The 20,706-nt window shown below is 40.3% G+C and overlaps 1 protein-coding gene across 2 annotated transcripts in view; it reads right to left on the bottom strand.

Moving 5' to 3' along the window:
• Positions 1-3,549: 3,549 nt before the first annotated feature.
• LOC124787935 (mini-chromosome maintenance complex-binding protein) overlaps positions 3,550-20,706 on the bottom strand; it is a 74,799-nt gene continuing 57,642 nt past the window's right edge. For both annotated transcript variants that reach the window (XM_047254925.1, XM_047254926.1), the window contains exons 11-13: positions 11,833-12,000; positions 7,701-7,786; positions 3,550-3,740 (exon numbers count right to left, since the gene is read on the bottom strand). In XM_047254925.1, coding sequence (XP_047110881.1) covers positions 3,629-3,740; positions 7,701-7,786; positions 11,833-12,000 — 366 coding nt within the window. In that variant the 3' untranslated portion in view covers positions 3,550-3,628. The remainder of the gene's footprint in view (positions 3,741-7,700; positions 7,787-11,832; positions 12,001-20,706) is intronic.

Raw genomic sequence — 20,706 nt, 5'->3', positions numbered from 1 at the left:
TTTGCTTAGATCTGGGTATCTATCTTACCCCTCATGAGATAAGCCTCTACATCCCTACATTTGTCCTCTAGCCATCCCTGCTTAGACATTTTGCACTTCCTGTCGATCTCATTTTTGAGATGTTTGTATTCCTTTTTGCCTGCTTCACTTACTGCATTTTTGTATTTTCTCCTTTCATCAATTAAATTCAGTATCTCTGGATTTCTACTAGCCCTCGTCTTTTTACCTACTTGATCGTCTGCTGCCTTCACTATTTCATCCCTCAAAGCTATCCATTCTTCTTCTATTGTACTTCTTTCCCCCATTCCTGTCAGTTGTTCACTTATGCTCTCCCTGAAACTCTGTACAACCTCTGGCTCTTTCAGTTTATCCAGGTCCCGTCTACTTAAATTCCCACCTTTTTGCAGTTTCTTCAATTTTAATCTACAGTTCATAACCAACAGATTGTGGTCAGAGTCCACATCTGCCCCTGGAAATGTCTTACAATTTAAAACCTGCTTCCTAAATCTCTGTCTTACCATTATATAATCTATCTGATACCTTTTAGTATCTCCAGGGTTCTTCCATGTATACAACCTTCTTTCATGATTCTCAAACCAAGTGTTAGCTACGATTAAGTTGTGCTCTGTGCAAAATTCTACCAGGCGGCTTCCTCTTTCATTTCTTAGCCCCAATCCATATTCACCTACTACGTTTCCTTCTCTTTCTTTTCCTACTGTCGAATTCCAGTCACCCATGACTATTAAATTTTCGTCTCCCTTCACTACCCGATTAATTTCTTTTATCTCACCATACATTTCATCAATTTCTTCATCATCTGCAGAGCTAGTTGGCATATAAACTTGTACTACTGTAGTCTACTGTAGTAGGCATGAGCTTCGTGTCTATGGCCACAATAATGCGTTCACTATGCTGTTTGTAGTAGCTTACTCGCACTCCTATTTTTTTTATTCATTATTAAACCTACTCCTGCATTACCCCTATTTGATTTTGTATTTATAACCCTGTATTCACCTGACCAAAAGTCTTGTTCCTCCTGCCACTGAACTTTACTAATTCCCACTACATCTAACTTTAACCTATACATTTACCTTTTTAAATTTTCTAACCTACCTGCCCGATTAAGGGATCTGACATTCCACACTCCGATCCGTAGAATGCCAGTTTTCTTTCTCCTGATAACGACATCCTCGAGTAGTCCCCGCCCGGAGATCCGAATGGGGGACTATTTTACCTCCGAAATATATTACCCAAGAGGATGCCATCATCTTTTAATCATACAGTAAAGCTGCATGCCCCTGGAAAAAATTACGGCTGTAGTTTCCCTTTCTTTCAGCCGTTCGCAGTACCACAACAAGCAAGGCCGTTTTGGTTAGTGTTACAAAGCCTGAAAAGGCTGCTGCCCCTCTTCAGGAACCACACATTTGTCTGGTCTCTCATCAGATACCCCTCCATTGTGGTTGCACCTACGGTATGGTTATCTGTATCGTTGAGGTACGCAAGCCTCCCCACCAATGGCAAGGTCCATGGTTCATATTTTATTAAATAAGATAAATTTAAATGGTTTTAATTTCATATTTTGAACAATAATGTCAGTAACAGTAATTCATTCATTTTCACTTGTTGTGTTTCCTATGCTTTCCTGTATTTCACACATTTTTGGGTCAGTGTGCTTGAAAGTGTAAAAAAAGAGTTTTACTATACTTTGAATGAAACTTGGATCAATAGCACCGAGAGCAGGATCCATCTGACACCTAATGAAGGTTGGAGAGAAGGAGATTGCAGGTGGCCAGGTACATATGCATGACTCAATCAAGCTCTTTGTTTTGGGCTCGTCTCATGTTCACACTAGTATAACCTCATTGCTATTGAGGTTAATTTGAAGATGATATAGCACCTGGACAGAATCTTCTAACCCACTGTCCAGCCCTTTCGTCACAATACTGCTTGAACATACTGTGTGCACCTCTTTAAAACTTTCCTCTAGGATGGAATGGCCCACATTTGCTTAAAGGAACTGAGCATACTTGGTGACAGATTAAACTCCCAGTGCATCACTGCAGGAACCCACAACAGACACTTCACCTTATAGAAAGGACGCCATAGAGGATCCAAACACATTAGAAGGCACATAGTGGAGCAACATGGTACAGCCTCTTACCAAGCAGCAGGTTTTGATTTCGCCTATGTCTGGGAGTTGTGCTTGCAAATAGATTACCTTTATTTTGTTTGTCATTTTGTTAAGTAGGTAGCTTCTTTTTGCTTTGTTTTGTGTTCCATGGATAATTTTGCGCAATAATTTTAATGATGTGGAATGAGTCACTTTACATTCACACTAGAAATCAATTTGTAAATATGTCTAAATGCTGAACATCTATGAGTTTCTTTCGATGAAAATATGCATATGTGAGTTAGTGATTGCTATCCGCCACCTCTTACATATTACAATAATACTGTATAAATTCTTCTATGGAATAGGAGTGGTCAAGGAGAAACTTTTTCAGTTTGTTTTCAAATTTTACTTTGCTGTCTGCCAGACATTTTATATCACTGGGTAAGTGATCAAAAACTGAGTTGCAGGGTTGTGCACCTCTTATAGGCTAACGACAACTTTAATGAGTGTTGTTTTTCCTTCTGGTAGAGTAATTATGTACATCATTGTTCCTTTTCAACTGTAGTTGATTATTATTCCGCTTGTTTTATGTCAGGCAGAAGATCATTATTATTTATAACTAATTTCACAAGGGAATAAATATACTGTGAAGTGGTAGTCAGAATATCCAACTTCCTAACAGATGTCTCCAACATGATTATGGATGAGCACTACATATAATTCTTATAGCAAGTTTTTGAGCAATGAAGACTTTCTTCCTTAAAGATGAGTTACCCAGACCATTATTCCATGATGATATTGTATGAAATGTGCAAAATATGTCAGCTTATTGACTTGTATCTCCCCAAGATTTGCAGTGATTCTAAGTGCAAATGTGGCTGAACTAAATTATTTTTGGATTTTCAAATTGTGCATTTTCTAGTTTAAATTCTTATCAACATTAACACCTAAGAATTTTTAAGTTTCCACCCTACTCATTATTTCTTCACAATGTGTTAACACGTATCATTGGTGTAGCACTCCTAGATATGCAGAACTGAATCTGTTATGCCTTTTTAAAACTGAGAGTGAGACCATTTGCAGAAAGCCAGTCAATGATACTTTTAATAACTCTGTTTACCATTTCTTCTGTTTCCATATGTATGCCTGGATTACTGATTACAATACTTGAATCACCTGTAAAAAGAACTAATTCCGCTTGTTTTATGTCAGACAGAAGATCATTTAATACAAAATTTTCTTTCTTGTTTAATGAGGCTTATTCTTTCCTTCTGTTCCACTTGAATCTGTGCCAAAATAGGTTTGCAGGTATGACGCCAGTTGGAAACTTATTGGTTGATTTTAATCACATATGTAATTCAATAAGGTGATATTTCACTGATATCGTTTAAGAAAAAGCATTGTGTCATTAAACGCGTCAGAATGAAACACTTGTCAAAAGGCGTATATTATATTTTCTTACAAAAAATTACAAGTAAAAATTTTACGACACTGTGGCATGTGGTTTGATGCATGTCACCTCCTCCGTACAGGGATAAGCCTTTCCTTGCGTTGCTTTTCCATATCCACAGCCTTCTCCCATGCTTGCCTTGTCAGCATTTTTTGGCCACAGCTTAGAGAAACCAACCTGCAAGAGATACAGAACAAATGAAATTTTCACAGTCTAAACTTTAAAACTGTGTTGCATTCATCATTTGCAATGTAGAGAACGAATGTCCTACCTGTGAAACACACACACACACACACACACACACACACACACACACACACACACGTGCGCACACTCTTAAAGTGTCATGTAAACTGTCACTTTTGCATTTCTGGTTAACCACTGCATATTTATTTCTCCTGTAATTGTGATGGTCAAGGTACATTCCTGAGTTCTGACCAAGTACTTACTGCACCTAGGGCTTTCAATGTTGTAACAAAATACATTCAACATTCACGTAGAACTATTTCCTAAAGTAATTTCCATTAGAAGTTTGATATGTTTGCTTCTATTTGTTCCAGAACATTTTTCCTTCAAATTTAAGCAATTTTGGAATCTCTCATGCAGATCATTTAATATTCGTACAAAAGGTAATTCACACAATGCCTTAATTTCTTTTGGTACATTATCAAATATGCCCTAAATTATTCAAAATATGTTCATGCACATTTTTGTGAATTGTGATAAAACATTTTACTACTTTCAAACAATTAATGGCTTAAAGAAACAGACTGTGCAATGCTGGTGTTCTGCACAGTAGATTCTTTCTTCAGTACAGCTTAATTTTTCTGTGAGGAAGTTTTTAAAATTAGTACAAAATTTTCTGTAATTCAATTCTCATCTGTTTCAAGAATTTCATCAGTTTGGTCATAAAAACATGAACAGCTACTGTGTCAAGTCTTAAACTGTCACTTCTAATGCACATTCTATTGCACTTTTTTGTTAATTTTCCACAAAACAAATCACAGTGCAATGCACAGTGACTTGAATGTTCTCTCAATTAAAATCTGGCATGAATCCTCAACAACAAATGAATAATTTTGTGTGAAAGTCTAAAACAGAGCTATTCATTCACCAGTTCCAGATTTTCTTTCACAGTTTGGCTATCTGACAGATATCTTTATTATTTGACTGCTTTCTTTAATAATTAAATTCCTCACATTCCTTACCTCATTTTCCAATTTTTCTTTTATCTACTACCCTATCAAGTTAACTGTATCATAGTATCTGAAATATTAATTTCAGTCATTATGCAAAGATCTTTTGATTTTTTAATCATGCTCTGTAAAGGTCCACAACAGTTCTTGGAATATGAAAACAGTACTACTACTCTGTTTCTCCAAACCATTTCACGTAATTTCCTTTTCCCTGAATAAGTGTTTTGATTACTTGTGTAATGCCTGTCTTTTTATGTCCCATTAGTGCCATACTTCATCATTTTCTTGGGAAAAGACCTGTTAAAGGTTGACAGAAATCCACATTGCATTTATAACTGGCACCCTTCACATTATACACATCACTCCAGTTAGTTTCCTGCTGATATGTCTTCAAACTTTATGTTATCTTTTCAGATTACTCTACTACTTTGTTGCGATCAGATAAATTATGTATGTTTATATACATATGACAAATCCTCCTTTTCTCACATTTTTCCTTACAGAAATAGGCTGCTAGTTTATAGTTCTCTATGTTTATCATACAGATACCTGTACTTACACATAGCTCAGAGAAGAAGTTACTAATTTTGCTTTTTAGTCTTTCCACATTCTGATGCATCATACTCAACTCAGTCATGTACAATTCATTAATTACATTAAATGCTGAGTACAGTAACATGATATCTGTCATCTGAAAATAAATGTACACAATAATAACAAACTGTTCTATTTTTCCTTATTTGTGATCCAACATACTGGTATAAAGTGCTACTATTCAGGTACCCTCATCATTTTCGTATGGGTAGGCAATTCACTCTCTAGAGACTATAGGAGGCTACAAGCAGCTGGAATAGGGAATTGATGTCCCATATATAGATTTCCATTAACATAACACAAATGGCTGCATTTGGAGTGGTGCCAAGATTAGGAAGAGGGGACTGCTCACGAATGGCGTCGCATTGTGTTCAGTGATGAATCGTGGTTCTGCACTACCCCAGCTGACCATAATCAATGATTATGGTAGAGAGCTTGTGAGAAGTCCCATTCTTCCAGTGTTTGAAAGAGACGCAGTGGTGTTACTCCTGATATTGTGGTGTCGAGAGCCATCGGGTTTGACACCAAGACATGGCTGATAGTGATTAGGGGAACTCTGACAGCACAACGGTATGCCTTGTACATCCTGCACCTTCATGTGTTAACTCTCATATGAGAGTACTGTGGTGTCCTTTTTCCGACAGGATAATGCTCGTCAATAAATGGCAAGTGTGTGTATGACTCTCTGTCTGATGCTGAGGTACTCCCATGGCCAGCAAGATCCCTAGATCTGTCCCCAACAAAACAAGAGTGGGTCCAGTTCAGACACCAACTGTCCTAGTGCTGATATGCATGGTATCAAGTTGATATGCAGGGTATCAAGGACCAGTTACAACAGCTGTGGGATAGTTTGCCTCAGGAGAGGGTACAATGGCTTTATTGACACCCTTCCCAGCCAAGTCAGTGCAAGTATCCATGCCAGAGAGGGTGCAATGTCATACTGGTAGTGCACTCATTCTGTCAAGTTCTTTATTAAATTTGACTTGATTCTGTAATCACTTAACATCATCTCATCCTTTGAAGTTTAATTTCGTTTCTTCCTCCCCTTCTCTGTAATTCACTTTGTCAGCCAGTATATAGAGAGATATAATGGTCATCCAGTACTTACCCTCAAAAACTAGAACTCCACAAGCACTGCTAATCATCATCATCATCATCATCATCATCATAAGCAAGAGTACCATCATATTTTCTACAAAGTTTGCAGGTCCTTTGTGTGTCTCCATTTCCTGTGATCCATTGCTTTTTTCTTAATGTTGCTATGTGTGCAACTGTCCATCACACCATCCAGGAGCTGAAGTATCTTCCTCCCTTGCCTGTTTTACCCTTCTACACCCCCCCCCCCCCTCTCCCACTCTTCTCAGTACTGCTTCATTTTGCACTGTAGCCATCCATCTTAGTCTTTCTGTCCTCCACCATGTCCAAATACACATCTCATCTACCTTGCTCTATATTTCTTCCTTATTATCCATGTTTTACATCTCATCTACCTTGCTCTATCTTTCTTCCTGATTTCCATGTTTCTGTATCATTCACTACATTTCACACAAAACATTTTACTAGTCTTTTCCTCATATCTCACTGCTGCAGAAAATCCTCCCTTTCTCTAAAAAAAAAAAAAAGGGGGGGGGGGGCTTCTTTTACCATTGCTATCCTGGTTTTACTTTCTGTGGTGCTCCTAGAGTCACTTTGTAGCCTGTTTCCTAAACATTTCAAGCTTTGCACATTCTAATATTTCTCCATTTGGTATTATCTTTATCCTCTATATTTCGTGCTCCTGTTATTACTTTATTCCCTCTTTACTGGTTTTCAGTCCATAAACATATATTTAGCTTCAATGTCATCCACTATACCCTGTAATTCTTTTTCATCTGTTGCTACAGGGAACATGACTGCAAACCTCAATCGTAATATTCTTTTTCCTCCAAGAAGTTCACAGATCCAAAAGCAAAAATATTTGTTTCTACTTAATTATAATTACTTAAATAATACATTAGTAATTATAGTTACTGTCTAACGCTTGGTATGTGTGGCCAGCCATACCGTCCCATTATAATTCTGCAGTTTTGTCCTTATTTTGTGGAGTGCTTAAATTCTTTTCTATCAGATTTCATTTAGAGGAAATACATCTTTGCTTTTTATATAGTTATGGTATTGGCTCAACTCCTCAAGTAGATTCCTCTCACACTACTACTGTCATTTCTGGTACTGCCAACCTCACACATGGTTTCTAAAGGAGAGGTGAAACACTACTTAACTGTGCTCCCCAGCTCTGTCTGACAAGTTTAGCCCAATAATTTAATATTTCATATACAAATTTAAAAACTGAAATGTATGCAAATCTTACCTTGCTAGGACAAGCATGAGATGTAAATCTTCAGCAGAAACTTCTGGGTGTTCTTGTCTCAGCTGCACAAAGTCTCTTTGTATTACCTGTTGGATAACAAATGAACTCTAAAGAATAATATTAAAGTACCTTAGCTGAGACACTTCAACAATAAGTTATGAACTATTCATTCATCAACAAGGAATATGGTGCATAATAACAATTATCACCCTACTTTATTTAACACCGATTTTCAGTATGATATATTTAACATTGATTTTCAGTATGGTATACATATTTTAGTGTCAATCTTACAACAGTTATTGTGACAATGAGAGAGAAAGCGCGCGCGAGAGAGAGAGAGAGAGAGAGAGAGAGAGAGAGAGAGAGAGAGAGAGAGAGAGAGAGAGACACAACTTCACTCTATAACAGGGCTGGGTGATATGAACCCCAATTATTTGTCAGAATGGCCATTACTTAAACTGTGTTTGTAGGATGATGTGTTGTGTAACATCAGCACCTTGGCGCTCTTGGAATCAGTAGATCTCAAATGGAAAAACAGATTATTTATTTAGCAAGATGCTCAAACGGTAGTTACGACGAAGACTCGAAGGTATGTGTAGACCCCAGCAATAGCATCTGTCTCAATAAAGCATAAGGCAGCCTATGTGGCTGCAATGGAATGTAGTCACTGGCCTGGCAAGCAGTCTCAGGGAACTATTAGCACCAGTAGCCTTGCAGATGCCAGTGTGACAGTAAGTATTTCTGTGGCACCAGAAGGTGAGTGACACAGACAGTCAGAAGGTGTGACAGTGGGTCAGGCGCAAGATGTGCTGGAGTAAATGCTGCAATCCACAATCCCTTGGAGACACCCAGGGACTGGATGAAGTCACCCTGGAGGTGGCCTCCTCTTGAGACTCTGAATAATCAGACCTAGCAACAGCAGCCTGTAGACCAGTAGCTAGCGGATGATGCTGCTAGATGCAGGTGCAATTGCCTGGCCCACATTAAACCATTGCCTGGCGAGGGCTGATTTGATGAGCTTTGTTATGGGTCCCACCTTTCATCATGCACTGACCAAGGCAGTACAGCACCAGGCCACACCATGAGGTAGTTAGCTCCCTACTGCGGCAGACTGAGTCTTTGCACCATGCCGTATCAGCAATATTCTGGTCTCAGCAGTGGGATTACACAGGCAGGTAGCTTACCCGCCTCATCACTGGTTGTGAAGTCTGCTCTGGGGGGTGCTGCCACAACACCTATATTAATGAACTGATGGTTCCTTGATGCATCAAGATGTTTCCCATCAAGTGGTCCCTTATTTTAGTCAAGTTGTGCCATAAATTTCTTTCTTCACCTATACAATTCAGCATCTACTCATTAGCCATCTGATACACACACATTTAATTTTCAGATTTCTCCTGTAGCATCAAATTTCAAAATTTCTATTCTCATCTTGTCTGTACTGTTTACTGTCCACATTTCACTTCCATACAGGACTATGCTCCAGATAAATACATATCTTCATGAAAGAATTCCTAGAATTTGTATTTAGTGTTGACAAACCTCTCTTTAGAAACACTTTTCTTGCTATTGCCAGTTCGTATTTCATATTCTCCATACTTCGACTATCACTTATTTTGTTGAGCACATAACAAAACTTATCTACTACCTTTTGCATCTCATTTCCAATTTTTGGTTTTATATCCTCCTTCCTCAATGTACAGACTTCCTTCTCAACTACTGCTTCCGTTTCGTATCCAACTCTCGTTAACTCCAGTCTGTAATTTTGCACAAGTTGTAAGTAACCTACCACTCCCTGTATTTTGTCCCTATTACCTTTAGAATTTCAAAGAACATAGTTCCTGTCAATAGTGTTAAAAGCTTTCTCTAAATCTACAAATGCCAAAAAACATGTGTCTCATGTTCTTACATTTCTCCAGAACCCAAACTGATCTATCCTTAGGCCTAACTTCTACCTGCTTTTCTATTCTTTTCTAAATAATTTCTATTAGTATTTGAAAACTATAGCTTATTAAACTGATGGTTCTGTAATATTCACTGCTGTCAGCACCTGCCATCTTAACAACTGGAATTATTACATTATACACAAATTAGGGTAAACTGCTACTCATCACATACAGGATGCATTGAGTGACTGAAAAGCACATTTGAAAGTAGACTAAGCTATCGCACTACGTCTTGCTTCGGGTTTAGAAAAACTAACAAACAAACGCGTGCGCGTCCACACACACACACACACACACACACACACACACACACACACTGCAATGTCATCTCTGGACACAAAGGCCAGATGTTCCACTGTTTAATTATTACATTCTTCTGTAAGCATGAAGCGATTTCATCTGCCTCATAAATCTTGCATACTTGGTGGAACAGTTTTCTCACGGTTGGCTCTCCCAAGGATCCCAATAATTCAGAAGGAATAGCATGTATTGCATAGGTCTTGTTTCAACTTACTTCTTTAGCATTCTATCAAGTTATTCTTGTGTTATCCTGTCTCATCTTTCCCTTCTCTAATATTGCCTTATAGTTCGTTTCCCTTGCATAGTCGACCTATATATTCCTTCCACCTTCGAGCCTTTCCTTCTTAGCTTAGTATTGGCTTGGCAACTGCACTCTTAATATTCATACAGTTGATCCTCTTTCCTCCAAAAGTTTCCTGTGAATGGCTTCCATCTTTCCCATAGCAATTCACACTTCTAAATTTTGCATTTCTCCACTAGCAATTTCTGATTTGCCATTTTGCACTTCCTGCGTATCTCATTTTCAGACGTCTGTATTCCCTTTTGCCCATTTTATTTGTTCCATTTTTCTATTGTCTCCTTCGTCAATTAAATTTGATATCTCATGTGTTACTGAATGATTTCTGCTGGGCCTTGTCTTTTTGCCTATCTGATCCTCTACTGCTTACTATTTCTTCTCTCAAAGCAACTCATTCTACTTCTGTTGTATTAATTTCCTGTTTCAGTCAATTGTTGCTTAATGAACCATTTGAAAGATCCAACAATCTCTGGTTCTTTCACTTTATCCAGGTTCTCTCCTTAACTTCCTACCTTTCTGCAATTTCTTCCATTTTAATCTGCAATTAACAAACAATAAATCATTGTCAGAGTCAACATCTGCCCCAAAGCATGTTTTGAGGATATAAAAAAGGTTCTGCATTGTGGTCCTGATGGGTCATTTAGTACCAACTGGTGACACTGTCATCCTATGCGAATTGTGTCATTCAGATGTGGTACACAGGGAAATAGGGTTAGCACACTGCTCTCTCAGCCACTGTCAATTTCCCTGACTTCTCATTCAAGTAGCCCTTCTGCCTGTTACTATGTGGCTCAGTGCACCCATCAAGGAAAAGTCCTGGCAGTACCAGGAATTGAACCTGGGTCATTCGTGTTTTCCTAAGTATGGAACAACTTCTTCTAAATTCATAACTGTTATATTAAACTAGCAAAACTGTTTTATGCACTCACAGTCTTTTACCAAACTGAAGTATGTTACCTCCGGTACCTTCACCTAACCCTTTTTACTGACCAATTATTGAGTGTGCTGATTGCCTTTACTGCAAAATGGAGTGTTCCTGTATCCCTATGACCCAATCGTTCACTTATTTCACACTTGCTTTCATTTCATATTTCCCAACACTGATAATGAAAAACAAGCCATGGACCAAACACAGTAACTCAACACAGTGTATTCCAGCCTACAGCTGTACTCCGCCAAAGTGTTCAGTAACCACATAAATTACGTAATACGCGAAATGATTGTGACAATATGTGGAAGGTATCCAATATTCAGTGACAACTGGGTGAGCAAGAGATCATTGGCCAGTTGTGTTAACATGTCAAAGTCTTGCTGGAGTGTTCAGTGCAGAGTTAATACTTAAGGCACCATAGACAGCTAACATCTTTGGGGCAGTGAAAGGCTTAATATGTTACAGTCTTTGACAGGAGATGAGATTTTATTTGAACCCCCCTCCCAACACACAAACACACAGACAAACCAAACATAAGAACAAGTGAAAATGCCAAGAAGAAAAATAAGAGTCAAGTGTCATTGTATATTTTGACTGACACCAAGGAGATCACTACTAGAGATCAAAAATTTACAGCTTTGATATTAAGCTTACCTCACCCAAGCCTTCAGGTATTACATATTCTGACAACCTGGCAGCTGTTAGGTACCTTCTAATGCCATCTAGTACTGCAGAATCAATTCCTTTGAATACAGTGCTCACCTTCACCTCATATTCTTCTATCGTTGCAATGCTGCACTGTATCCTAACCTCCACGTTACACTGTAACATATAAGCACAGCAACAGGCTCTCAAATGTGAACCACAGATGAAATTTTACAGCTTACGCCATTAATTAAATTCATCTCAACTTACGGCAGAATTTTAAACATACAATATTATGATTCCAATCCACTTTACTTAAGTAAGAGACTATGATAATCTTTCATGGAAATATGTTGATTGATCAATAGGCTTTGAGTTGATGACATCTTTTTCAAACACTGACAAAATTTCTGGTAGACTATATAATTGTTTGTTTTGTTTTAGGGCACAAAAACAACTGGGGTCATATGCGCCCAAGTCAAAACTATACAACATGAAGACAGAGAGCAGTTAAAAAACAATTCTATGTCAATCCCAACTGACATACGAGAAGACAGCTAAAAACCGGGACACTGAAAAAGGGCTACAAAAGACACCACACACAAATGGAGGATAAATTAAATGGCCTTTGCCATATTGCTTTGATGGATAAAAAGTAAAACGTGGTCGACAGCCCACGCATCATTTACTAGAACGGTCGATAACTCAGGCAGCAAACCAAAGCGGGAACATAAACAGTTAAAAAATGGGCATTCCGTCAGGAAGTGGCAGCAGACAGTTAAAACTTGGGCGCAATGTGTACAAAGTGGTGGGGGGTTTTTACGTATCAAATGACAATGACTAAAAAGGCAGTGCCCAATACAAAACCTAGTTAAAATGACCTCCTCTCAGCGGAAGGTCCGAGAGGAGGTCATCCAAGGCGCTGGGAGAGGTTAATAATCTGGAGCTTATTCCAATGAAGGGAGGACCAATGGCGATGCCAATGGGACACCACCTCCTGACAGATGGCAACACAGAGATCATTGGAGGGAATATAGGAACTAGTGGAAAGAAGTACGAGGACTGCAGCATGGGCAGCAGCGTGTCAGCAGCCTCGTTTCCTGGCAGACCAACATGAGCAGGAGCCCACATAAACTGCACAGTGGCTCCACCAAGAGTAAGTAAGTGACTGTTTTCCTGGACCCGTTGCACTAAGGGATGGACAGTGTACAGCGCGCATAGACTTTGAAGAGTGCTGAGAGAGTCTGAGCAGAAAATTCAATTGAAAAGTCGGTGTCTCCGGATGTACTCCGTGGCCTGATATAGGGCGAAGAGCTCGGCTGTAAATACTGAGCAGTGTGCCGGAAGCTGATACCGAAAGATGTGGGCACCAATGACGAAGGCACACCCGACGCCACGGTCAGCACGAGAGCCATCAGTGTACATAAAGGTACTATTGCAAAATTCCATGGAAAGGTCGTGAAACTGAAGGTGATAGAGCGAGGCTGGAGTAGTGTCATTAGGAAGTGAAGGCTAAGGTTAACACGGGCCACTTCACAAAGCCAAGGTGGTGAAGGGTTCACATCCACCAGGAAAGTTGCAGGTAGTGTGAAGTTAAGCTGCCAAAGCAAGTGCTGAAAGCAGACTGCAGGAGGTAACAGAGAAGAGGGATGCGCCCCATACTGGTGATCAAAGGAATCATCAAAGGAGGAGGTATAGGATGGGTGGCCACGCATGGCAAACAAACAGCATGCATACCTGTTGAGGTGAAAGTCATGGCAATAGGACAGCAGCTTCAGCATACAGACTCTCAAATGGTCTAGTGTAAAAGGTGCCAGTGGCCAAATGGATGCCACGATGGTGGATAGTGTTGAGACGGTGTAAGAGGAACAAACGTGCAGGCAAACAAATAAAGCACCCATAGTCTAATTACGAATGGACAAGGGACTGGTAAAAACAGAGAAGGGTGGTTCGGACTGCACCCCAGGAAGTACCATTGAGGACATCGAGGGACATGTACACCAGGCTGCCAAGTAAGACACATGGGAGGACCTAGGTAGTTTCTTATCGAGCATGAGCCCCAGGAATTTCGTAGTTTCAACGAATGGAAGAGCAACAGGCCCAAGATGTAAAGATCGTGAGAGAAACCAACTGCGTCGCCAGAAATTCATACAGACAGTTTTGTCAGTGGGAAAATGAAAGCCATTGTCAATGCTCCAGGAGTAAAGACAATTGAGACATCACTGAAGACACCACTCAGTGAGACACATCCATGGAGAACTGTAACAGATGGCAAAATCATCAACAAAAAGGGAGCTGGAGATGACCAGCAGGAAACAGGCCATTATAAGGTTAACGGCGATAGTGAAGAGTACAACGCTCAGGATGGGACCCTGAGCCACACCGGCTTCCTGGATAAAGGTGTTCGAAAGGTCTTTTAAAAATTGCTGAAGGAAACAGGGCAGGCAGCCACAGAAGCACCATGTGTGAAGAGTACAGAGAATATCAGTTCTCCAGCAGGTGTCGTATGCCTTCTTCGAATCAAAAAACACGGCCACCGTCTGCGATTTCCGCAGAAAACCATTCACGACATGGGTGGACAAAGTAACAGGATGGTCAACTGTAGAACAGAGTGCTCAAAATCCACACTATGCAGTTGTTAGTAAATTGCGAGACTCTAGCCACCATACCAGCCGGGCAAGAATCATACATTCCATCACCTTGCAAACACAGCTGGTGAGAGAGATGGGGCGGTTCCTAGAAGGAAGGTTTTTGTCCTTACCAGGCTTAGGTATGGGTATGACGGTGGCTTCATGCCAACATCCGGAAAATTTGCCCTCTGCAAGATGTGGTTGTGCGTATTAAACTGAAAGTGCTTGCCCACAAGAGAAAGGTGCTGCAACATCTAAATGTGGACATTGTCTGTCCCTGGGACAGAGGACCAGGATGAACCGAGAGAATAACCTAGCTCCCCCATAGTAAAGGCAGCATTGTAGCACTCACGATTCTGAGAAGAGAAGGGTATTGCCCGAGCCTCCTCCACTCGTTTCTGATGGAGGAAGGCAGGGTGACAGAGGGAAGAGCTCGATATTTCTGCAAAATGGCAGCCTAAGGTGTTGGAGATAGCAACAGAGTCCACGATGACATTGTCTGGTACTGTCAATCTGGAATTCAGCAAATTGATCTTGGTCCCAGAGAGCTGTCGGTGGTTGGCGCACACAACAGAGGAAGGCGGGGAACTGTTAAAAGAACTAGTGAATGAAATCGAGCTAGCTTTTTTGCTATCCCGAAGAATGCGACGATACTTTGCATGCACCTGTTTATAATTAATTCAGTTTGCCACTGTAGAGTAGCAGTTAAAAATGGACAGAGAACGTCTCCACACGCGAATTGCATCACAGCATGCCTCAGACCACCAAGGGACTGGAAACAGAGTGGTAAAGAGGCAGTGAGGAATGGAACGTTCTGCAGCAGTAAGGATAATGCTTGTGAGATATTCCATCTGGTCATAGCAACTGGGGAAATCTTGTTCTTCAAAGGTTGTCAGCAAGGAATAAATCCGCAAGTCAGCCTTAGCAAGCTGCCATTTGGGTGTGCATGCAGGTGGGGTAGGAGTCAGCTAATGGATAGCACACAGGAAATAGTCGCATGAGTAGGTGTCAAAGAGCGGACCACTCAAGACAATGGGCAAGCTGGGCAGTGCAGAAGGATAGGGCCAAATGAGAATAGATGTGTGAGGTGTTGGAAAGGAACGTGGGTGCTCCAGTGTTAAGGCAGAAGAGCTTAAGCTGATTAAGAAGGTCAGCCAAGAGGGCACCTCTCTTGACAGGTTCTGGGAGTACCCCAATGCAGATGATGCGCATTAAAGTCACTGAGTAGCAGAAATGGGAGGTGGGGGGTAGCTGCCCAATCAGCAGAAGGAAATCAGCCCTGGTGACATCGAATGACGGAGGGACATAAATGGTAGAGAGGGAAAAAGTCAGGTGAGGATGGAAAAGGCGAATTGTAACAGCTTGAAGATGGGTAGTCAGAGAGATGGACTGACTATGAACGTCATCTGTATGAGCAGCATGGCACCCCCATGAGATGGAATCCCGACTTCAGGGGGAAGGTAAAACCAACTGGGAAGAAATGTGACAGTTCAAAGCGGTCCTGAGGACGCAATTTTGTTTCATGAAGGCAGAGTATATGGGGACACTGTGAGCTAAAAGTAGGCATAAATCCTCTTTGTGGGACCTCTTTGGAGGAGAGTCATGATGGGGAGGAAATGACGGAGGTGTCACCTCGGCAGCTGCTGAGTGACAGCCTGCGAAGACTCGCTGCTACAGGGCACAGAAGGAGGAGGATCCTGCTCCATGAAGTCCACAAAAGCTGTTCTGTCAGTCTGTGGAGTCGAACACAGAAGAACGGTTGGTGGTGCGCACCGGCGACACGGAGGCTGGCTGCGCTAAGGTATCATGTGGCAACACTGTCCAGAGGATCTGAGTCAGCGAAGGAGATGACTGTTTGCTTTTGTTGGACTTCTTCGAACCTTTCTGGTTACTAGAGGAAGACTCAAGTGTTGTTTGGCAGGAAGAATGTAGGAAGTCTTCACGGGAGTATCCTCCTGTCCTTTTCAGCCTACCGGTTGTGTAGCTGGAGGCTTCGCCCCTTAAGGCAAGAGTTTGATGGCTTGTTGCACAGCTGGACGAAGGGACGGCGATGCTACCTTAACACTGGGTGATTTCACAATCTCAGAGATGAACTTGAGGTCACATGTCTGCATGGCCATGTCCTTCATGGAGCAATTGGTAACAAGAGCAGAACTATAAGTGCCAAATGTGAGAATGCAGGGTTTGTGACTAGCCAATAACTTGTGAGAGACTGGGTAAGACAACTTTTCCTTTACCCGGATCTCCTGGACAGCCCATTCAACAAGATACATGAGACAATCCTAAGAGGAAGAGGAGGCAGACAGTCGCCCTCATGCACATCCCCACCACTGATTACACATTTGGCTGGGTGTTGATACGATGCTCTAGTGTGGTTGAAATGATGACACTGGTAGTAGCGCATCAGGTTACGAACGTATGGTAAGACTGTGATAATTTCATAGCCTGCTTTGATCTTGGACAGAAGCACCATTTTATCGAAGGTGAGAAAAAGAGTGCGAGTGGGCACTAAGGAGGAATCAACCTTTTCCATCACCTGATGGACAGCAATGACACAATGATCAGAGAGGTAAGATTGGATTTTGGTCATGGTCAGACCGTTGAGCAGTCTAGTGTAAATAACACCATGGGAAGAATTCAGAGTTCCATGGGCCTTGACACAAACAGGGTAGCCATGGAGAAGCGAGGCAACAAGCAGTTGTTGTGCTTGAGAATCAGAAGTAGTCTCCAAAAGCAAAGGGCCATCCCATAAACGAGAGCAGGATTTCACAGGGCCGGCAATTGCATCAACACCTATCTGAATAATAAACAGATTTACCTTGGCAAAGGACTGACCACCTTCAGTACATGAGACCACAAGGAAATGTGGTGCAGCTGGAAGTGTCTTTGAATCATTAGCCTCAGTACATTTACGTTTCATAGATGTTGATTGTGAAGATGATTGGCTCATTGCGAGAAAATCCCCCACGATTGACAGCAACTTGATGGCGCGCTCCTTCCAACTCAGGGGCCCCTTCACAAGGCGGCACACCCACCTTAGGTGATTGTTCACACCTCAGGTCACAACTCCCGAACACCTGACAGAGGGACCAATTGGCGATTTGGGAGGGTTTCAGCTCAAGCAGTCACCCCTCCCTGGGCTTGGCTTGTACCAGGGAGGTACATGTGAACACTACCTGTCGACCTGGGGCTGGGAATTACGTGTTACCCAGTCACCTGTTACGCGTCAGACTCATGGGATGGCTGTCAGGAGCGCACAGAGAGGAAGAAGAAAAAGGGGAACCTCAAACGCTGAAGCAGAGGAACAAGAGGAGAAGGGAAACAAAGAAAGGAAAAGGGAATGAAAAACAGTGGTGAGACTGTTCTTCTGTCAGTGACAGACAATGCGAAACATTCCAAATAACACCACAGACATGTTCCCTGAGGGAGGGGAAAAAGAATAGCAAGAGGATAGACATGCAGCATGGAAGGGAAAAGATGCTGCAAAGCCTGGGGGGCCCGTGGTAGCCAAGCATGAAACTGCCGAAGAGTGGTGAGCCCCTGGGGGGAGACTATATAATTGAATAAACATTTGCAAGTGCTGGAAACATATCTCTTAGGAAAGATAAGCCAGATATAACAAACCAAATACTACTGAAATTCAAGCTTTTATTAAAGTATTACACAGCATGACTTCTCTATATGGTAGTCACTCGGAGACTTCAGGCAGAAAATTTGCATTTCAAATCTAAGACATGAGCGATTTAAATCTAGTCCCACAACAATCAGCACCACCAGTACCACAAGAATTACTATTCGTCACTTCAGCAGCATTACTACAAGTTATTGGTGACGGAGTACTTTACAGTTTTTCAGATTTTTATTTTTGTTCCTCTTATACAGCAGAAACTATCCTTTTTCATTTGCGGTACACTCTTAAATGAGAGATGTATATGAGTCTGAGTTAGCTGTTTATTAAAAATTTTATAACTCCCTGTGGACAGTTCTCTCTCTGCACATATCCCTGTGTATTGTCACAACCTTAAAACACATTTATCAGCATCCACAAAAAAAAAAAAAAAAAAAAAAAAAAACAGAGTGAGTGTAATAACCCCAAAGATGCTAAGAATCTTAATGAAAAGCTGAACTTGCAGTTTCTACTCCTAACAGTAATTCATTTGTTCTTTACAGTATCATTATCATTCAATGCAGTGTCTGCTTCTTTCACAATTGCAGAATGTCAGCTATGTTGCATTATTACCTAATACAAATATGGGGAAAACAAAAGACTGAAAACTATCATCATTGATAAAAAGCACTGTATCTTGCACAGTAAACAAACTGCATGATAAATCTTATGCTGGGAAACATAAAATGGGAAAGAGGCACTGACAGCTTGCAAGATGTATTTTCTGTATGTATCTGTGAGAATGGATTATAAAATGTGCACTAAAGAATGAGAATACCAGAAAATGATTAAACACTCACAGAAGAAATCCACCTAAACAACTGTTTTACAGGTCACTGCAAAACATATGTTTGTAATGTGATGGCTGGAAAGTAAATCACAAAGTTATACTCAACAAGACAAAAAACTAAAATAAAAACAGCATTTTATGTAAGGTCAAAAAACATCTATCTGTGTAGAACAAAAAGTGATCCATAATTTGGGAAAAATAATGATTATATATTCATATGTTTTTTCATTCAAACTTTGTATTCATTTCCAATATCCAAAATTTCACTTGCACACTATATGTGTAATTTATGCTATTTGTTTCGTTGCTGCCGACTCGTCCTCTCGTTATTCTTTTCAAGCATGCCTGGGAAGAAACCCTAGCATTAAAATGAGTGCAATAGGTATCATATCAAGCTGCATATAGCCAACCAAAAACAAATTGTATTCACTGAGTCATGATTCCAACATAAGAGTATGTTTCATGTGGATGAAGATGGTTTGTTGCCATCATTTATAGGTAGAAGTAAGGAGGCTTTCCTTATTGCTAGTCATTTCTACCAACTGACGGACATAGATTTGAGAACACAGATTCTGCCGCAAAATCCTATGTCTAGCATCCACGAGTACAACATGATTAGAAAAGCAATACATTTGTGGTCTGTGAACCAAAACAGCTTTTAGCACTTAAAAATTTTTCCCGATCTGAAATCGAAAACTATGGGACACTTGAAGCAACTCATGGTTGTAACATTCAATTTATGACACCAAGAGACCTATTGGCACTCATAAGAAGAAAAGATTTTTGAATCCCTGGAAATACATACCACCCAAATGTTAGAACTATTTTATTTATGTACCAAAGATGAAAAATTAGGTCCATTGCTCGTGGTAGTAACACAAATGATAATGAAGATAAATAAGCCTTTATCACTGTATGGTCTTTTCTCACTTTAAATTTATTGTTATAGTAGTAATAATTATTAAGTTGTTTCTTATTATTTGCAGAAAAATGTTTTAGGGTGCATCCAGATTTTTAATGCTAACAAATACAAAATATTTAATATCTCAGTTTTTACTTCTTAGGCTACTCTGTTATCATCTGGCTAGAAAGGAGCTTGCACATTCACATTTAGAGAACATGAAATGTGAAATAACCTCACATTTGTGTGAATAACCTCGCTGTATCACAGAAGCAGACTGGTGTTATGGACAGTAATCAAGACTGATGGAAGTATACACATTCATGTTATGTGAAGCAATTCTTTGTCAGCTTAGGGAATGCAGACAATATCCTGTAAACTTACTGTTGTTCAGCTGTACTCTGTTGCATTGCAATGCATTATATATAATCCTGACATTGCCAACAATGGGGACATTCTGTGGTATAATGAACTCCAGAAAAACTCCAAACAGAAATGATCACTAATAAAACCTTTTAAATTACTATTTTAATAAATTCATGTTATTGCACAGCTTTTTTAATTAAAATGGTTACAATTCTTAGTATAGAACAAAACTAAACCATAAACTGTACTACTGCAGCACCATCTGGAGATCTTCTGACGTAGTATTATGTTTACTCGACACCGTAGTCTGTATTCAGTTGAGGTATAAGCATTAACACTGGCAGTTGGCACATTAATTTTATGTTTTGTATGTAATCATGGAATTATGGAATATCAACATCCAATGTATTCCATGATCCTTACACTTACATTTGTGATATGACAAGATAAAAAGCACAGTGGTGGAAAAGAAAAATCGGAGACAGTTGATGGATGGTACTGCACTCCCAGGAGAGGCTTTAGATGTATA

This window comes from Schistocerca piceifrons, chromosome 3 (assembly GCF_021461385.2).
Source record: "Schistocerca piceifrons isolate TAMUIC-IGC-003096 chromosome 3, iqSchPice1.1, whole genome shotgun sequence".
In the NCBI taxonomy this organism is placed as follows: Eukaryota; Metazoa; Arthropoda; class Insecta; order Orthoptera; family Acrididae; genus Schistocerca; species Schistocerca piceifrons.
Note: the sequence above shows the minus strand (reverse complement) of the source record. Positions and strands in the feature narration are given on the sequence as shown.